At 35.6% G+C, this 20,650-nt stretch overlaps 2 protein-coding genes across 2 annotated transcripts; both read left to right on the top strand.

The window, feature by feature from the left end:
• The first annotated feature begins 5,220 nt into the window (after positions 1-5,220).
• On the top strand, positions 5,221-10,387 carry LOC138328336 (acylglycerol kinase, mitochondrial-like). The gene is made up of 6 exons (XM_069275103.1): positions 5,221-5,296; positions 6,091-6,299; positions 7,587-7,696; positions 7,852-7,919; positions 8,729-8,816; positions 9,799-10,387. Exons 2-6 carry the CDS (start codon positions 6,122-6,124, stop codon positions 9,916-9,918), a joined length of 564 nt encoding a protein of 187 aa, XP_069131204.1. The 5' UTR covers positions 5,221-5,296; positions 6,091-6,121; the 3' UTR covers positions 9,919-10,387.
• Positions 10,388-16,983: 6,596 nt separating this feature from the next.
• LOC138328335 (glyoxylate reductase/hydroxypyruvate reductase-like) lies at positions 16,984-20,356 on the top strand. Its single transcript, XM_069275102.1, has 3 exons — positions 16,984-17,244; positions 18,826-18,996; positions 19,703-20,356. Exons 1-3 carry the CDS (start codon positions 17,043-17,045, stop codon positions 20,311-20,313), a joined length of 984 nt encoding a protein of 327 aa, XP_069131203.1. The 5' UTR covers positions 16,984-17,042; the 3' UTR covers positions 20,314-20,356.
• Positions 20,357-20,650: the final 294 nt, after the last annotated feature.

The following is a 20,650-nucleotide window of genomic DNA, read 5'->3' as shown; positions in this document are numbered from 1 at the left end:
CCTAGACAGTTATTCATTTGTTACCGCTCGTATCGGAACTCTTCCGAAAAAAGGTGCAAAATGCATAGCTCAAATGACGAGACGCGGGAAAAAAACAACAAAAGATAGGAGAATAGGATAATGAGGATATATGTATTTTTAAAGGGGAAAAGAGAATTGTAAACATAATTATTTTACAGGTACAATCGGCTGGCGGCTGTACGTACTGTAAGTCTCGTTTCACAAGGTAAAGTTTACCTGTGTAAGCCGTGTGCTCGGCCGTCACGGCTCGGCGCGCCCGCTCGATGTAAGCGACGAAATGTGTTAATATTAGCGCAGAAACATTGAATATAAACGCGAAACACTGAATATAAACGCAGAAACTCTTAATTCTATCGCCGAATCTGTTAATTTCACCGTCGCATCGGAAAAGTTTGGCGATTCCCAACCTCCGACAATGTAGCAATAAATAGCCGTGCACGTAACGAAGTTGGGTAATTGTGACTGATACCCTCTGTTATTCGGCCGTCAGCCGTCACGACCCACGGCGGACAGAAAAATACTTAATTTTACGGCAGAAATACTTAATTTTATTAATCGAATTGGAATTCTGAGGAAAAGTCTTAATATAAAGGGTTAATACTGAATAAAAAAGCACATATGCTAATCCTGCCGAAACTTGTTAAAAATTAAGTATTCTGCCGTTATTCTAACAAGTTTCGGCAAGATTAACACATTTTGGGTTACCAGTGTACAGTGGTGCAACATTCTTTTTGGTCAGAAAATTAGTACAAAGTAATGTTTAAATTATCGCCTTCTCAATAGCCGATATTGTGAAACTGGAATAATTTGTCATGGTATCTGGTGTATTAATCTAACCAATGGTAAATGTGTAAGCATTGGCCATAACTATAATATTTGTAAAAAGGGCCAATATATTTTCTGGAAATAGGTCCACTATAAAAAATGAAAGAACTATTGTTTTTAGTGATGATATATGTTATGGGAACAGCTTATTAAAGAATCGGGCTCACGCTTACCTATTTGCATTTTCGTTATTATCGAGATCTTTCTTCTTGCACAAATTGGCGATAAATAAATTCATCCCTAATTCAACAAATTCAATCCAAAGTTTTTTCTTCACTCGGCTAATACGTACCATAAGGTTGTGCACAAGTTCCTACAATGGCTCGGGGTGAACATTTTATTGCACTACTACCCTTTCAATCCACTTTCCCTCTCATGCCGCTTATCATACGAATACCTTTTTTGCTCTTACAAGGCTGCTGTACAATATAAAATACCCTCTTTTTTGGAGTGCACGTATGCTTTTAACATAGCAAGTCTCAAAGAACAGATGATAAGTTAATCAGTTTACGTACCATGATATGTTTTAATGTTTAAAGAAATATCAAGTAACACACTACAAACGACCTGAAGTTGTGAATCGTAAGGAATGATCGGGATTTGTATGTAATGTGCTTTTCAATTGATTCATACAATACATTAAGTTTAGTGTTTTTAAGTGATTTAGATAATGTGTTTTTGCATTAAGAGAATGCTGTAAATGCAACAATTTTGCTAAATGAAAACTCTTAATTTGCTAAGGAGACCAGTCTGAATTTTTTCGCAAACTTTTGGTTATGAACGGAAAACCTAAAGCGCGTGAACAGTGTGAGGCCCAGAAAAGGACACATGAAAAGTATAGCTTGTATATATTTATAGATATTATCTGCTTTGGTAGCGTGGAAATATAAAAAGGTGATTCCTGAACGTTACATCAAATTCCACCTCTTCAGAATTGCAAATGTCTAATACACTGAAGTTAATGATTAGTAAAACTAACGAATGCGGAATTAATAGTAAATTATATCTGGTAACAGGTCTGCAAAACAAACAAATAATATTTATTAATATGATAACAATGATGTGTATTATTTTTGAATTGACCACAATACACAAAATTATAAAAAACCAATTTTGTTTTTACTGATTTTTGGATAGAATAATATTTAATGACATGTACAATGCATACCGGTATAGTAGCAAGGGATAGCAAGCATAACGAGAAATATCTAACTTCAGAAGACGTACGGCTAAACGGACCCGAGCAGCGTAGCAAAACGATTATTAATTAATTATGAAATAATTATTTATTAATATTAAAGGTATTTTATAAATCTACTCTTGTCGATTTTGTATGTTAAACAATAATATAAACATTTACAATGTAAATAATTACCAGTTTATTAATATTAGCATATCTAAACAGAGATTTTCACTTTGAGGTACAAAAGAGAAATGTTTAGGAATGGGGTAGGTAATGTATATTTTATAGCGTACAAAACCATTAAATATGAAATTGCAAGTCAATAGGAAATTGAAAGTGTGTTACTAGAAAGAAAAAAATAAGTAAACAACCATTTTAGTCCTACATTTTCTCTAGGAAAGTCCATGCATTGACTCACTAAATGATGTCTGATATTTTTCACTCAAAAATTTTCCTTATATAATTAAGAATCGTTTTAGACTCAGACCAATACCAAAGACCACAACAACACTCAAAAGAATTGAAAAAAACACCCTTCACTAGCCTACAAATTTGAAATTACTATTTTTAATGAAAAATAACACCAAAACTAACCATAACACTAAAAGAAACAATGCATGAAGTTTTCAAATTAACACATTTTTGGATACATCCACCATGCGTTTCCTGTAAAGAAGAGCGTCAATTCTTTAATCAAAAACAACCCCTCCTCTACAGATGGTGGTGGTAATGCCGATCATGTGAGACCACCTCCTCTACTGTCGTTATCAAGTAAGTATCCTTTATGACCATCCTGCCGTTCAAACCACCCACGGTAGACCTCCTTTAACGTCAACTCTCAAGGACAAAACATGTCGCATCCTTTAAAATCTTCATAACTCTACATTCTGAATCCCCCCCCCCTGTAAGTGGTGCGGGATACCGTTCCCCTGTTTTACCGAAAATAATGTAAATCCTCCTCTACACTGGCCCGAAGTCTGACCGGTGTAATGCTGGTTGCATCCTATGTCCAAAAACCACCTTATGTTTGGTCCTCACAGGGGAACCGTCGATCCAAATCCTGTAAGTGTCGTCTCCCGTTTAAAACTGAACCTGTCCTTGTTAATAGTTAGCCGGGGCTCCCTGTAAGTGTCCATGCCTTTAAAACCACTCTACTCTACAACACCTCCATAGGTGTTCTGCATGGATTAAAACCAAGATCTTCTGGAACAGCCCCTCAACGTCCCAACCTCCAATCTGGGGTTTGAGGGGGAACAACCCAACTTGTATAAATTTTGTCAACTGGTTCATTCCCTTTACCTCATTCCTCTAGCAGCCCGTCTCTAACGAAGGGTCTGGAAGGGTCCCTAAGATCCTTTAAAACCAGAGGTCCAAATCCTCTCCTAGCCCCTCTCACGGGCTTTACTAGTAAAATGTCCATTCCTTTAAAACCAATGTAACCCTACAATTTACATGCCACAAACCAAATCCTCCCTAGGGGCGAAGCCCTCTCCCAACTGTCCATCCTTTAATACCACTTCCTCTACAAAAAACCCCCTCCGCCCTAGGGGGCCATCCTTTTAAAACCAGGGCAACACTAGTCTACAGCCCCTCTAAACAGTAAATAAATCCATATAAAACGCGCTACTGACTGTCCCTGAGATCCCCTTGTATTTCCTTGAAACCATGGATTGTAATTCCCTTCCCCTTAAGTGTATTCCGTCAAACCATCCTTGGGGGAGGAGGTCTACAGGAACCCTCCCCTGTACATTGTCCCCATCCATTAAAACCATGGCTCTACTGAGCCCCTCTCCCCAGGGGGCAGTAAGGTCCATCCTTTAAAACCACCCCCCTCTACAAATCTCCCCTGGTAAATGTCCTAAAATCGCTACTCCTCCTCTACAGCCGCCTCTCCCCTGTAATGTGACCAACCTTTAAAATTTACCCCTCCTCTACAGCCCCTCTCCCCTGGGGGGAAGGTGTCCATCCGTTTAAAACCACCTTCCTCTACAGTGTCCCATTTTAAAACCACTCGCTCCTCTACAGCCCCTCTCCCCACTGTAAGTGTCCGATCGTTTAAAAACCACCCTACCTCTCTTAAACTGCCCCTCTCCCCTGGTAAAGTGTCCCAGTCGTTTAAAACCACCCCTTACCTCTACAGCCCCTCTCCCCTGTAAGTGTCCATACGTTTACAAATGACCCCTGATAATGAGCAGAAGTAGGAAAGAGGGGGGGCAAAAATTGCCACAAACTCTCCGATGAAGGTGGGGATTTTTTATACAGGGTGGCATAATGTGTTATATACAGACATTTTCATGGTCTCTGGACAGCCCTCAGGGGGGTGCTGGCAGGGGAAGAGGGGGCGCCAAGTTGAGTGGGGAAATAAAGGAGTAAAGTCCATGGTAAATCCATATACAATGTTCCTAGAGTGGTAAATGCAGTGGAATGTCAACCAATAATAGATTCGGCCAGATCTATTCTACCTTTGTGGAGAAATAGTAGAACATGTAGGTTTGTATAAAAATTGTTATTGAGCTTCTGGATCCTAGGGAGCCGTGGAGGGGAAAAGCGGGGCCCATTAGGGGGAATGTAATTTTAAGCGTAAATCCCTATAAATAGCCTACTTGGTCCCTAGAGTATTTCATCTGTGCATGGATTGTGACCGAAATTCTGGTGCCAAAACAACCTTGAAGGAAAGGGGAAACAGAACTATGTATAAAATTTGGCTAGCTGTGACAACCGGTGCTCGGGTGGGGGCATGGAGGGGGATGGGGGGGCCCCAAAGGTTTTAATTTTAATTTTAAAAACAAATTTTACCTAACGTTTTTATTTTGCATTGAAAATCCTTCTTGGTTTGGTTGCTCCCCTTGTTTTTATTTTTTAGGTCACCGAAGAGAAAGCAGAATCACGAAAGAAAACTTCAATGACTTTGACCTTTCTCTCTTTATATAAGTAACATATTAGTAATTTATCTATCTATAAACTTAACTATATGTTGATGAATCACTTTTCTACGTGATAAGGCATACATTTTGTGAATTACATGTGATTAAAAACTTCTTATTTGTTTATTTGTTCATGTATGAAATCTCAATGTTTAGCCATGAGAGCTGAAAAAATATTTGATTCCAGTAAAATAGAAATTATTCTACATGCTTAAAAAGAAAACAAATTTAAGAAAACTCAATATGTTTATTTTTACAAATAGGAGGATAATGGACGAACAGCGTATGCATTATGTGGACTTGAGACAGGTGCTTTCTGGGAGGCAGAAAACCGAAAATCAAAGTAAGTACCCATAGTCAATCAACCTTTGTCAGTTAGGCAGTTTTACTAGGTCCAAAGTTTGTCAGTTCTGTAGAATCTTTTTAATATGAAAGTTATCTGCTGTTGTGAACAGGTGTTGATTATTATGTTTTTTAAAGACGTTGCATTAAAATATATGAAAGTGATGTATTTTTCTTCTAAAGTCAACAGATGTAACAGCTTCAAAGAGAAGGAAATTCTACCATACAAAATTGTTACAATGAAAATAATTTTTTGGGGAAAAACAAGCATCCCTTATACTCTCTGCTAATACAGAAACTTTCCATATTCTCTGTGGTAAAATAGAATTATCACTAAAAATTGCAACTTGGAAAATAATATTTCATCAGCTTATTTAATGTTTAAAGTATATGCCATGGTTCAAATTTTAAAAAGTGATTTGTTTTCACGTTTGACAGATATTTAAAAAATGATACAAAATATGTTCATTATATTTTTAATTCAAAAAATGAATGATAGAAAACTTGTTTTATGATGATATCAGACATCCAAGTAGTTGAGTTAGTACAGGTCATTGATATCTAAACTAGAAATAGATATAATACCTATCTACACTTACTTCTCTCAGAAGTACCCTAGGTATAGGAGGAGAGAAGACACAAATTGTCCCTCATGAGTGACATTTTCACGTAATATGATGCTTTCTGTACATTTCATTTCCCCTTGAACTAAATAGATATAGAAGGATGGGTATTTGTCTTTCAATTGACAGTTATAGTAATGTGATGTATTCTTTACATTTCCATTTGAACTAGATATTGGTACTTTGGTCCTCTGAAGCACCGAATGACTTACTTACGGACAGCCTTCTCAGACTGGCCTCCATCCCTTAAAGCTAAAGTGTCATACGTTCTAGCTACGGAGGAGAATACACAACTCAAACGACCGATAGAACCTCAAAAACAACAGCCAAAGGGCAGTTGGCTGTCAATGTTGTTCAAACCCAAGGTTATCAAGCCAAAAGGTAAATAGATGTGTTAAGGTCATCCTTATTCAGCTCTGAAATAGGTTCATAAGTCACCATGCAGTAACAATTGAAATCACTGCTATTCAATAATTAGCCATCTAATACTATATGTAACAAAGTGGAAGCCTGTTTGTGGCAGCTGCAATGTGCTTACTTCAGGTCAGTCTTTTTCTCCAATTACAATACTTTACCGCCTCGGTAACAAAATGGTTAAAATGACCATAGTTGTATCGGTGAACGATGAAAACGATACGCCTGACTTCAATATACTTTAAAGATGCTCCACAGCTGACAAATGGTATTTTCTGTATTAAAAAACAGGAGCAAACGAATCAGTAATCTTCTTTAGTTACAAAAGTTACTTAATTTACACTATTACCACCATTGAAAAGTTTGAGCATCTAATTTTAGTTCAAGATAACATATCAAAAATAATTAATTGCATCCCAAAAAAAAAAATCTGTGGCACTATGTCTTATATAGAATTAAGTACTGATAGTACATGCACCAAAAGCAAAATCAAATACTTTATAAGCATTTTTTGTTAATCAGACACATATAAACGGGATTATACATCAGTTATTGTTCAAATGATGGTTATCGTTTATGCTCTGTCGGAGATGGAGCATCTTTAAATGAAATACATGTATATGAAAAACTCTAGTTAGAGAGGAAAGATGAAGAATAGGTAAGATATATGAATTTTGGCTCTGGACACCACATTTTCATTTAATGCCTGCTGACCTTAAAGGCCCAATATCCGTATCTTTCTTATTTTTTTCATGATTTAGAAGAATGTTGAAAAAAAAATCCTGTTGTAAGTCATGCAGAGATAGGACTAAATCGAAGTCAAGATGAGCGATTATGATTTGGAATATTTTGATAAAAATCAAATAAATATTAAACATCGCTAGGTGGGTCCCACTTAGTCAAACAAGCCGAAGTTAGCCGACATGGTAACGTCGTTGCCGAGAACGTCATGTGACTACCGTAACTACGTAACGTCCGTGCGAACTCTTCCGAAAACGGGTCATGAACTTTCCGACTTCCGTTCGGCAATAATCGTAACTTCTATGGCGACCAGTTTAAAATGAAGGCATGTTTACATGTATCGACTTTCAACAACTGCTGTACCAAAGTTATTAAAAAAAACATTATAAATATTCTTTAATATATCTTAATTTCAACTACATCTACAAATACTAACAACATCGGAGTCGAATTTAACTTGAATTTTTGTCGATAGTTACGTATAGTGTGGCTTTAATTTTTCTTCCTCTATAGCTGAAGTGGTCGATGAGGACACAGACGATGAAAATGACGTATTGGAGACCAAGGAATTATCTACAGTTGAACTGACCACAGTGTCTACCAGCCTACAGGACCAACCTCAGGTCAGTTCAACGGACAAGGTTCTAAATGTGCATGGTTCACAATGGTATTATGTATTCTAAATAAACTAAAAGGTATATCTTAAGCAAACAGAATGACCATGATCTTAGCTAGTTACTTTAATTAAATGCACATGCTTTATCCTCTGTTGCTTTAGACTATGAAGGGACTAGAGGTAGGGATTGGACCGGCAGATCCTTCTATCTGGGAATTCATTAAAGAGGGGTAAGCTTTTTTACATTACTTGCTGTACATTAACATCAGAACCTATGTAAGTGTTACATCTAGCAGTTAGAAAATGATTCTTTGTTAGATCTCTACCAATAGGAAACTGTTTCTTAAATATATCCAGCATGATTTAAACACCTTCAACATCCATCAATCTATTCAATATAATGTTGCACTGTCAAACCACTTTATAATTGCATAAGCAATATTTTCAAGATATTGTGACCAAAGGCGCTTACTGACAATAATGCATATATGTTGTTAAACTACTTTGTATACATGTATATGCTTATACAATTATTCGCCTAAAATTTGAATTTGTGTTCAATCGTTCTCGGGAAGCTATGCGAAAAAATGTAACTTAAGAAGAAAATATATTGGTTTATCTGAGTATCATATAGTAGTATATGAAATGAATATGTCAGACAAACATGATTTCATGTATTATAATAAATATGTTGCAATTATGTGTTTCAATAACTGTGTTCATTCTAACTTAGGCCAAATAAGAATATGTCTGTTTAGGGTTACATTGGCAAAACAAAATACGGTCAGTCGGTCGGTCGGTCGGGAGAATTTTTTTTTCTTTTTTTTTTTTTTTAAATGTCTTCCACTTAAAACTGATGTTTGGAACCAGAGTCTGAGATCGAAATCCCGACTTTTTAAAAAAATTCTTAAAAAAAGTGGGGAAAAAAATTAGGGTCGGAGGTAAAAAATTAGGGTCGGTTGGGTAACCCTAAACAGATATTTTTTTGACCCTAGCTATATTTATTATATATTTCTTCCTACTGGTGTGTCTATTGTAGCTGGCGAAGGGTTAGCAACCCTACTCTGAGACTGGGTACAAAAACAAACGAGATGATGCTCGTTAAGAAAATCCGTATAGAGCCTGAGGTAAGCTTCAGACTGAACCTTCAGTTCTTTTTCATGTTGGTAACACCTGAAGTACTATCAAAAGATCTAATTTTATCTTATTTCTTTTATTTATAAATATGTTTGCATTACTATTAAAGGCCCACTACCTTTCCGAAACAAAAAATGAAGATTCTTAGAAACAATGATAACACAAGAAAATTGATATCGATTTCGATTTAAAAAAGTATAGGGCCTTTAAGTTTTCTGTCCCCTATTGTTTTGACACTTGGTAATAGATATTGTATTATACAGTTTAAAACCCGTCAACAAAATCATCGATGGGTTACACAATGGGTTATTATATGTCAAAACGCTGGACAATAATCCGTTTTCATAAACTGAAGTAGTTGCTTGGAACAGATGATTGTCTAAAGCAAGTTTGGAAGAGATTTATATGACTTCAAATGCAGAGGATCGGTTATGCATAAAAAGCTTTGAAGAAAGCATGAAACCTTTTAAATGACTTCTTTATAGCATATGATAATCTGGATCGCAATGACTTCTTTATAGCATATGATAATCTGGATTGCAATGACTTCTTTATAGCATATGATAATCTGGATCGCAATGACTTCTTTATAACATATGATAATCTGGATCGCAATGACTTCTTTATAGCATATGATAATCTGGATCGCAATGACTTCTTTATAGCATATGATAATCTGGATCGCAATGACTTCTTTATAACATATGATAATCTGGATTGCAATGACTTCTTTATAACATATGATAATCTGGATCGCAAAAGATAATGGCTACTGACAGTCAATTGGTTTTCAAAATGACCGCCAAAGCTCCAATTTTATATTTAAACAAAAGTTATATCTTACATATCTAATGTTAGTGAAAGAGGGAAGGAGAATGGAAGTATAGAAACTTTCGCCGATAAATCAATCACTAGGAATGAATGGGAATTATGAAGCTTTTTTAGTTTAAAAAAATACTCTTTACTTCCCAGGATCCAACAAAGTTCTACAGCATAGATGGTGAGCTGTTTGAGTCTGTACCAGTGACAATAGAATTATTAAGGAAACGAATAAAGTTCTTTTGTGTGGACCCAGAATTCAAAATAAGCTGATGATGGATCAGACGTATAGACATTTTAATATTACATACATTTTATACCATTCTTTATGCTGAGTGAAGGAAACTTGTTTGAAGAAACTGTGGCGCGTTTGTGAATGGATATGAACATTGTTTGTATATATGAAGTACTATTACATCTTACAAGTTCGATGCGCAACTAAAGGTTATGAATACATATAGTTACAATTCTCATTATGTAAAATGGTTTCTTGGTTGACTGAACAATATACTGGATTTTAAAGATTTTGTGACGATTTTTACAAGAAAAGAATGACGCATGCTACTGTTATGTAAATGGACTCAAGTATGCATGCATGCATCGCGATTTAATTGATCAAATTATGTTTGCATGGTAATCTGCTTAATTAGCATATGTGTTGTTTAAAACTGTATCATGTATGCTGAATATTGTAAGTATTTAAATAATTATTTGAATAAATACATATGTATATTAGAATAGAGACTGAGTTAAGTGTAGTTTGTTAGTAATATAAATTTTATAGGGAAATTGGAGTGTGCAGAAATATTTTCAAATATTTAAAAAGTCATATTCAGTGACAGGAAGGAAAAGTTCAAAATGCCAAAAAGATTGCATGTACTCTACATTCATGCGCGGGAGGTGTACGGTACAAAATAAATATGTTGAAACAGACATGTGTCTTTCTTTGACTTTAAAATAATAATGGGCATGGTTTTAGGTAAAGCATTTTAACAGGAAATTGTAGCACCCGAATTGTTAGCTGCAATATTGTAGCTCAAAAGACTTTTAGACAGAAAATGGTGTCGTCTTTAGAGCTACAATTGGTGCCTATTACTGCTAATGGAGCAAAGGAATGATAAAGCAAACCGTTATAAAACGTTTATTTGCATTTCATCTTACTTGTTCGATATCGCTTACTTACTAGGCAATAAAACTGAACCACATAGATTATCAAATTCCCACCGAGGCATTATTTTTTTTACGTAATACATATGAAGGTCTTTCTGAAGGGGATTTTTACGGCTAGTCCAGAAATTGTGAACATGACGCCGTGTGAGCGGTACGGTAGATATTATGAATGGTAGTTATGTTTGTTATGGACAAAAATAATATGTAAATGCAAGTATACGCGTAAAATAATTGGAAACTTACAAAAAAGTATAGAAAACTGTGCCCGAGTGATTTTCGGAGGCAGTGCTCCACTACGACACACACGGACTAATGCGTACCCGGCCGAAAGGTATAGCAGGCCTGGTACGTATATTCGTTCTACCTAATTGTATTATTATATGATAATTTTCAACATCAACTGTGCATACAAAAGAAGTAAAAAAGAAAACAACATTCTCTTCATCACTACAACTATGCGATACACGAAGCAAATTTGATATTTATCTCAGACATATATGTTAAATTAAAAAAGGTAAAAGTAGATATATATAGGTTAGTGAATGTTATTAATACGTTTAGAAATCGCACAATGAGTATGGTTTTAAAAAGGTGAAAACTTACAGTCGACCTATTGCTTTCTGTACTCAAGTTCTGCGTCTGTTTTGATCTGCCAATCGATTTTTCTAGTCATGTGTTGAATACTTTCATTCTTCGGGTGTTTCGTCACCAACCACAAATTAAGTCAACACCCTAATTATGCAGTGGGTGAAACGTAGAACGAATATACGTACCCGGCCTACTATACCTTTTAGACGACACCATTTTCTGTCTTAAAGTCTTTTGAGCTACAATATTGCAGCTAGGTGAAACGGTAATGGCCGAACCGCTACTGGATGGATCTCAACTCGCAGTCCCCTACAATCAGGTTTTACCATTTCCAGAAGGAGCTTCAAGAGCTACAGAAATATTGTTACCTTTTAGTCGGCACAATGTCCATTGTCATGAAATCCCCAAGTGAACATTAAATGATGCGAGAAATAAGAAAATTAAAAGCTGAATAGCAAACCCCACACGAAGGAATATGCTGCAAAGAGATATTTTATTAAGAAAAGGTTAATGTAACAATGTAGAGGTGCAACATTTCTTAAATTCGATTTCTTTTTTTAAATTACCTATAGTGTCAAAGTTTCTTGGATGTTCATCATAAGGCTCATCCTCGATACTCCAGGGGTTCCGGTCACTAACGATATCTACACCCCTGGACTATCTCATAGTAAAACTGGGGCAACAGAACAGAACAGGTAATTTAGTCCTTTGATGCGTATCAAAAGAGCCGTATAACGGTATACTGTGGTTGACTGCGGCTTTGAAGTAGGGCGTCACTCTCTCTGTAGTCTTCAAAGAAATTTTTGCAGGCCTGTGATTGTTTCAGATTTGTTTCCCTGAGCTGTCTTCAATTTTACTATGAGATAGTCCAGGGGTGTAGAGATCGTATGTGATCGGAAACCCTGGAATATTGAGGATGCATAAGGCTAGATACGTATAATTTATATATTTACCCACCACACCTTGCTTCTATCCAATCAGAGATTATCTATGTTTCACCACTCAAGAGTTCCATTTCTTCTACTTCTTGTAACCTGTCCGTGTTATGTACTCTGCCTTGTTTTTCAAATGTTTCCCTTTCGTTTCACTTTACTTCCTTTTCTCTTCTGTCTTTAAGATTCAACCCACCTTACAGGATGCGCAATCATATTACCGCTGGTAGACCTCCTATTCACATTAACCGTCTTTATTTTTCAACCCCCATGACAGGTAACGATGTATGTGCATGGAGTGCTGCCTTTGTTTTTAAGAAAAATCTTCCGAATATTTTCAAAATGTTTCTTTTCAAACTCATTTGTGTCCATTTAACATATGTTTTGCTTCTGCAGTTGTCCCACTTCATTCTTAATCCATATAATTCGTTAGAAATTATTTTTCTAATAGCTGGGGATATTCATCCAAATCCAGGTCCTGACTCTGATAGCAGTTTATCTGTTAGTGCTCTGAGTATCCTAAATTTGAATATCCGCAGTCTGCGGAATAAAGTGAATTATTTGAATTCATTGGTAGACGATATTGATATTTTATGTGTTACGGAAACACATCTTGATGACTCTATTCCAAACTCTGACATCCGAATAGATGGTTTCTCTGAGCCTTTTCGAAAGGATAGAAATATGTTTGGTGGCGGTGTCGCTATGTATATCTCAGAATCCCTTTTCGCCAAGCGAAGACTCGAACTTGAATCCGATAATCTGATGCAAAAATATTCTCTATCTAATTTGCAACTTATACAGACCCCCTAGTAATAATAGTACTGACCTGTGGCAGCATCTGCGATATTCGATTGATGCTGCATTTGAAGAAACTTCATATGTAATTATCACAGGCGATTTAAATGTTGATTTTTCTGTAAATGTCAGAGGTGATTTAGGTTATATTTTGACAAATTATAATTTATTAAATGTAATTACCGAGTCTACCAGGTAGTCTGCTACTTCTTCCACACTTCTTGACCCTGTTATAGTTAGTGATTTGGTTGATGTCATTTTTTCTGATGTTGTAAATATTGAGCGAGCAATTAGTGACCATGATGCAGCATTTGTAATAATTAAAATTCCAGTAAAAGTAAACCACTTTTATAAAAGAAAGGTGTGGCAGTACGAGCATGCTAATGTTGAGGAACTAAAGACCACGTTAAGCAGTATCCCGTGGTTTGATATTTTGAACAATATGCCAAATGTTAATCAAATGTGTAGTTTTTTTACTGAAACATTTCTTGATGCTATAAGTAAATGTATTCCTTGTAGAGAAATTCTGGTCAGAGATACAGACAAACCGTGGATGAATAGCCCACTCCTCAGATTCTATATGAGAAAAAGAGATAGACTTAAAAAAATTTTTTAACCATAGGACAGATCGAAATAGGAGTAATTATAAGCATATGAGAAATAAAGTGAATAACATGATAAAAAGGGCAAAAGAAATTTTCTACGATAATATTGATACAGTGATAGATAATAACAATAACAATCCCAAGATATATTGGAAACTTCTTAGAAATATACTTAAAGGACAGAAGAACACAGAGATATCCCCGTTATTGGACTGTACCACTAACGAAATGATATATGATAACGACAGTAAATGTGAACTTTTGAATAATTATTTTAGCTCTGTTTCCAACTTACCGGCAAATGAATTAGATAAAGATTTACCATTATTTGATAGTCGTACTGGCTCTGTTTTATCCGAAATAAATATTGCTCCCAGTGAAATCTTAGACATCTTAGATATATTAAATGTTAAAAAAGCGTCAGGCCCTGACGGTATAAGTCATAAAATGTTGAAGTTGGTCTCAAATGAAGTTTGTGTGCCTCTGTCTATTATATTTAATTATTCCCTTTCGTCTGGTGTATATCCTGACGCATAGAAAATTGCTCATGTTATGCCTATTTTTAAATCTAATGACCCCAGCATTGTGTCTAATTACAGACCAATATCTCTTCTAAGCTGTATAGGTAAATTATTTGAGCGTGTAGTACATGTATATAAATACATCTATAATTTCATGATTGATAATGACTTAATCTATAAATACCAGACAGGATTTTTATCCATGCATTCTACCTCACATCAGCTTATTGAAATCTACCACTCAATAATTACCTCCTTAGAAAAGTATGAACATTCCATTTTAATATTTTGTGATTTTTCGAAGGCTTTCGACAGGGTATGGCATAAGGGTCTCATACATAAGCTGAACAATTACGGTATATCAGGTCAACTTCTTCGATGGATAAGTAACTACTTGTTTAACAGAAAACAAGCGGTTTTTGTAAAACAATCATTATCTTCTTTTAAAACAATACTTGTTGGTGTTCCTCAAGGTTCTGTACTCGGACCCTTGTTTTTCCTGATATACATAAATGATATCTCTTGTAATCTTGCTTCTCTAACTAGGCTTTTGCAGACGATACCTCACTCTCTTACTCATTCTCGAACTTATTTCTAATCGAGAACGAAGCACAATCGGACTTAAGGAAACTAGAAATTTGGTCGAAAGATTGGTTGATGAAATTCAATCCCATTAAAACAGAGACTCTAGTCATATCTAATCGTCAGTTACCGTACAACCCGTCCCTTACTTTCGATGACACTCCCATTCATTTTACTAATAATCACAAACACCTCGGTGTTATTATAACTAACGACTGTAAGTGGAGTATCCATATAGAATATATCACAAGTAAAGTAACTAAATACATAGCAACTCTACGCAAACTTAAACTAAACTGTATTTCACTTATATACGACCTTTGCTTGAGTATGCGTGTGAAGTATGGGACAACTGCGGAGTAAATAATTCTTTAAAACTTTAAAATATTCAGTTAGAAGCGGCAAGGATTGTTACAGGGCTTCCAGTTTTTACTAAAACTGAGTTTTTATACCGCGAAACCGGTTGGCTGCCACTTTCTAAGAGACGAGAAGCTCGTAAACTTTCGATGTTATATTCAATAGTCCATGGTATGGCACCAAGTTTCCTCATAGATATATTGGCTGATGATGTTGGTAATTTAACCCCTTATAACTTACGAACTGCATATCAAATAAGAGAACACTACTATCGTTTACAATTATCTCTAAGTTCATTTTTTCCCTCTACTATACATCTTTGGAATGTTTTAGACCATAACATTAGAAATTCTCCTTCCATAAATTCTTTTAAACTCAATATAATGAAATCCCTGAAAACAAATACAAACTTTAATTTTCCTTTTGCAACATATGGACCAAGAAAACTTAATATCCTCCATTGTCGTCTAAGAAACCGAGCAAGTTCCCTAAATTATGACCTTTTTAGAGCAAATCTTACCGATTCTGCATATTGTCAGTGTGGACATCCCTGTGAGGATAGCTATCACTTCTTTATTGTTTGCCCTCTGTATGCCAATCATCGAGCAATTCTCAACACTGATTTATCGTGGTACGAAGGCGCCATTAACATTGATATTCTATGCAAAGGTGATCTTAACATTTCAATCATTAATAACATGAAAATTGCAAAAGCTGTACAGCAATTCCTGGTAAGAACGGGTAGATTCGATTGATCGACTCTCTCTCTCTCTTTTTCTCTCTTTCTATCTATCTCTCTGTCACACTCTCTCTCTCCCCCCTCTCTCTTTCGCTCTCTTACTTATTTCCTATATCATTACAAGTTGTCAAGATTTTTTTTCATTTTTCATCGCTTGTTTTATATATTATAATAGTATCACACGACCACTAATAGCACAATTCAATTTCTTAACCCAATGAATGGGATTAATCTCTATCTTTCTCCCTCTCTCTTACTAGTTTAATGTTCTTGGTGTTTTATGTGAATTCATACTATTTTGTTCCATGTAATCACGTGACTATTCATTTATGTATGTTTATATTTTCTGTATTTCAGGAGAAGTCACTTATAAGTTGGAAAAACTTAATGACTTATCCTTTTGTCATTTTATGTCAATAAAATATGTTTAAACTAAGCTAGATACGTATAGACTAAATCTTGTGAAGAAAATTCCGGGTGATAATGTTATCTTTAAATTATTTTCATGTTACCTTGTCATACATGACAAGTATAGTGTATCATCAATATGAATGTTTAATTGTGTTATATAGAGGGGCTTGCATTTGGTACCTAACCTTATCCTTATGATAACTGCGATAGTACTAGCCTAGTCATGTTTATTTTGGGCAAGGCATTCATAATATTTTCATTATTCATCAGATTCGATAAAGTTGTTTAAAGTTTAAGCACGACTTTTAATAGTGTCGTGTTCAGCACAGTTACTTAAGTTGATTCGGAGTATTAACTCTACAGCTATGCAAACGCATATCATAAATGTCAATGTTAATTTAGACAGTCTGGCCACTCAAACGAAGTTATGAAAATGCTTTATTTTAGTCAAACCGAATATGATAAAAATTGTTAAAAGTATTTTACGGCTTGAAATTTGAACTATAACCATACAAAAAGTAAAGGGAGTTTTTAAAGATAGGGATACGGAAAGGCAGAGGAGTAAAACCACATCCCCTGCGTTTGGCCTCTAACATTAAAACCAGTTGTGACATAGAATATTTACGTTATCATTAACTAGTTCTTCCTGTGTCGCAAGGTAACTTAGTCGAGATACAGAGCAGGTTAAACAAGAATGTCTGGACGCCCGAAGATATTCGCTACCCGGGGTATTCCCTCGCCTGGCATGGAAATGCTTTATGCAGAATGTGACGTCACCGTATGGCCACATGATCGCATCATCAGCCATGAAGAGTTGGTGGAGAATGTGGCAGGTGTTGACGGGATTCTCTGTCATTACATCAACACAATAGATGCCCGGGTACTAGACGCGGCAGGTAAGCTGTTTTATCTTATGCCTTAGTGACCTTCATATGTAACACGAGTACCTTGAAATCGTATACCTGTACATATGTATCTGGTGATTCAAATATGTATACTGGCTACTACTGAGCGTTCCATGTTCTGGTTGAATGGCTGTGCATTGTCCTCTTTCTCTGGGATTTCCAATCGTTAGGTGTAGCGAAATCGTATAACCTATCACGATACTGCAAACGCATTAATTTTAGTGCAGTGAAATTTTAGCAAAAATGAACAAAAAAATATTTTGAAATGATTTATTAGCACGATTTTTTTTCCTTTTTCTTTTTTTTTTTTTGAAAAAAAAAAATCTCTTATCATACGGAAATGATACATTAACCACACAGGAGGGAAACCATTCGACATATTCACTTTCATACTTTCATGTTTAAAGATGCTCCACCGCCGACAGAGCATAAATGATGTTAATCATTTGAACAATAATTGGTATATAATCGTGCATATATATGCCTAATTAACACAAAAATAATATAAAATAATTTATTTCGGCTTTGGTGCATGCGCAATCAGTACTTTATTCCATATAGGATATAGTGTCACGGAATTTTTTCGGGATGCAATTAATTATTTTTCATATTTTTAATTTGTAGTAAAATTATAAGCTCAAACTTTTCAATGGTGGGAATGGTGTAAAGTAAGTAACTTTTGTAACTGGAGAAAAATACTAAATCGTCTACTCCTGTTTTTATAATGAAAAAATACCATTTGTCAGCGGTGGAGCATCTTTAAATTTAAAAGGCATATTGTTTTTTTATTGCAGGGTTCAACCAGAGGAAAAATCATTCAGAACAATTTAATTGTCTTTTCTTCGCTGCTTGAACCCTGGTTCAAAAAGCACATGAATATGTTTGTTTGTACACTAAATTTGTGTAGAAAATTAATATAAGCGCGAATTTGGGACTGGAAATAGTACTCCTTTACGAACATTAGGTCTAGACCTGTGCGTGAATTAGCGTTCAACGCCAGTACAAAAAGTGGTAAATTAAAAGTACCGCTACAATAAGTTTATTTATAATATTGCACATCAGAATAGACATAACACATAAGTACATATAATTCAAATATTTCAAACTGTAATGTTAAAATAGAACAGAAAATGCTGGTCCCGAAAACTGATATCCATAGATATTAAGTATAAAGTGTAAAATATACCACTTATGCCATTTTGAGATAAAGATTCGCGAAAATATGTATTCGCAAATAAGTCCAAACGGTTTAGTTCGCAAAATTAAGTTTATTCGCGAAAGATAATTTGATTGGTCAAAAATGCAAATGTAATATTTTCTTTACATAAAAATAGAACATTCGATTAAGCTGAATAGTTGTACCTATAAAAAAATATTTAAGTCTAGATTATACTTTTCAATTTTACATGTTCGAAAAAAAATAGTAGATTTCCCAATGAAGTTTCTTTTTGACATCTGTTAAAAGGCTTCAACCAAAGCAATACCTCTTTAAGTTATCTCAACATAACATGACTGTACGTGATCCAAATGTTTTTTTACTTAATATACAACTCTTACTCACTTTACCGCTAGGTCCAAATCTCAAGATCGTTGCTACATTTGCTGTTGGATACGACTTAATTGACGTGGAAGCATGCCACAAACGTAACGTCCAGGTTGGCCACACCCCCAATGTGCTGTCTGACTCAGTGGCAGAGTTAGCCGTAGCCCTTCTCCTTGCAACGTCACGGCGACTTAGAGAAGGTAATTAGGCCTAATGAAGTCAACGACGTCATCTTTTTCAAACGAAATATAAAGTTATGTTTGTTTCAAGCATTTCCAAAGTGTTACCAACTACTTATGTACCAAATGGTGCCCTAGCTAGTTTGTAACGCCGCTTTTGATTGGACAGCGCTGATATAAATCCATATACATGGGAAGTAATTAATTAAGTGGGTAAATTGAGGTCCTGCGTGTGTTGAATGGTAATTTGCGTAGTCTTTGGGAGACTGGAGTATATATCGTGTGATAGCAACCACTGGCCTTGGACAATGGGTGAACCAATCGCTCTACTTACAAAGTAACTAGCGAACGCCATATAGAAGGAAACATAGCTGCTTTGCTATGATAAAAAGGACAAGAGGAAAACATTAGGAAGATAAACAGAAAGTAGCTTAATAATACATGTCAAGTTTCCCGCATTGAACTGGAGAGTTCTGAAATTCAAAAAAAAATCAAAGTCTTCGGTTTAATAATAGTTAGTAAGTGTAAATGAGAAAGCTTTGCTGGAGTTCATGAGTTATGAGACAAATGCTTTAATTCCCAACTATGTGCAAAAATATGTCTTTTAATTTTCCTTATATTCTATATATTCAAATTTCCTAATAATGTTTTTTTCATGTTTTAATTAATGGATATTTTTTCGTTTCAAAATGTCTCACCATGGTCAATGCTGCCTTTGTGTTTCAAGGTATGTCAGCCATTACAAATGGCACCGCTGATGGAAAATGGGAGAGTGGCCTCTACCTGTGTGGACCGGAGACAAAGGGCTCAACTGTTGGGATAGTTGGCCTAGGAAGAATCGGTCTGGCAGTTGCTAAACGTCTAAAGGGGTTTGACGTCGCCAGGTTTCTCTACTATGACGTTGCAGAGGTTCCATGGGCTAGCGAGGCCTCTGCCGAGTTTGTTTCATTTGACAAGCTTTTAACTGATTCAGACTTTGTCGTAGCTTGCTGCTCAAGCAATCCGGACAACTGGGGCTTGTTCGACAAGGCGGCATTTAAGAAGATGAAGAATTCAGCCGTTTTCGTGAATGTGACCCGCGGGGTTTTGGTCAATCAAGAAGATTTATACGAAGCCTTGACAACTGGTCAGATCTTTGGCGCCGGACTGGACGCAACAACCCCAGAACCAATTTCCAAGGACCATCCACTGGTCAAGCTGGACAACTGTGTTATATTGCCGCATATTGGAAGTTCGACAACCGCCACCAGAAACAACATGGCAGTTCTTACAGCGAAGAATATCATAGCAGGCCTGAAAGGAGATCCACTTGTTCAGTGTGTGAAGATGCAGGTCTGATGGAGCAATGAAGACAATAGATACAAATAAAATCGTCACTGTATGATTGATATTTGTTAGTTTTCTACTGAGTTATATCAAAACTGGAATAAAGAAAGCAAAACATTTGATTAATCCAAAGGATTGAACATAATTTTGATACACAATATATCAAGCACCTTCAACAGCATAGAAAATGTTTTTCCTTCATTGGTTCCTTATTGTTGCTATTTGTCCAAAAAAGAATAACCAAAAAATCAAGTTATATCCCTCATCATATAATGTTTGCACCAAGTTACTTAATAGCTCTAGGATCGTCTTTCCAACCATGAGGTGACATACTATGTTGTATTATATC

The sequence above is a fragment of the Argopecten irradians genome, chromosome 7 (assembly GCF_041381155.1).
Source record: "Argopecten irradians isolate NY chromosome 7, Ai_NY, whole genome shotgun sequence".
Classification (NCBI taxonomy): Eukaryota; Metazoa; Mollusca; class Bivalvia; order Pectinida; family Pectinidae; genus Argopecten; species Argopecten irradians.
This window is presented reverse-complemented; position numbering and strand designations above follow the sequence as displayed.

What these genes read in the sequence shown, in the direction of transcription:
- LOC138328336 (XM_069275103.1), top strand. Translation starts at nt 6,122, where the DNA reads ATGACTTACTTACGGACAGCCTTCTCAGACTGGCCTCCATCCCTTAAA. An exon ending in CAAGGTTATCAAGCCAAAAG is followed by an intron (nt 6,300 to 7,586) that starts GTAAATAGATGT and finishes CTTCCTCTATAG; the next exon opens with CTGAAGTGGTCGATGAGGAC. An exon ending in GCCTACAGGACCAACCTCAG is followed by an intron (nt 7,697 to 7,851) that starts GTCAGTTCAACG and finishes CTGTTGCTTTAG; the next exon opens with ACTATGAAGGGACTAGAGGT.
- LOC138328335 (XM_069275102.1), top strand. Translation starts at nt 17,043, where the DNA reads ATGTCTGGACGCCCGAAGATATTCGCTACCCGGGGTATTCCCTCGCCT. An exon ending in CCGGGTACTAGACGCGGCAG is followed by an intron (nt 17,245 to 18,825) that starts GTAAGCTGTTTT and finishes CTTTACCGCTAG; the next exon opens with GTCCAAATCTCAAGATCGTT. An exon ending in GTCACGGCGACTTAGAGAAG is followed by an intron (nt 18,997 to 19,702) that starts GTAATTAGGCCT and finishes TTGTGTTTCAAG; the next exon opens with GTATGTCAGCCATTACAAAT.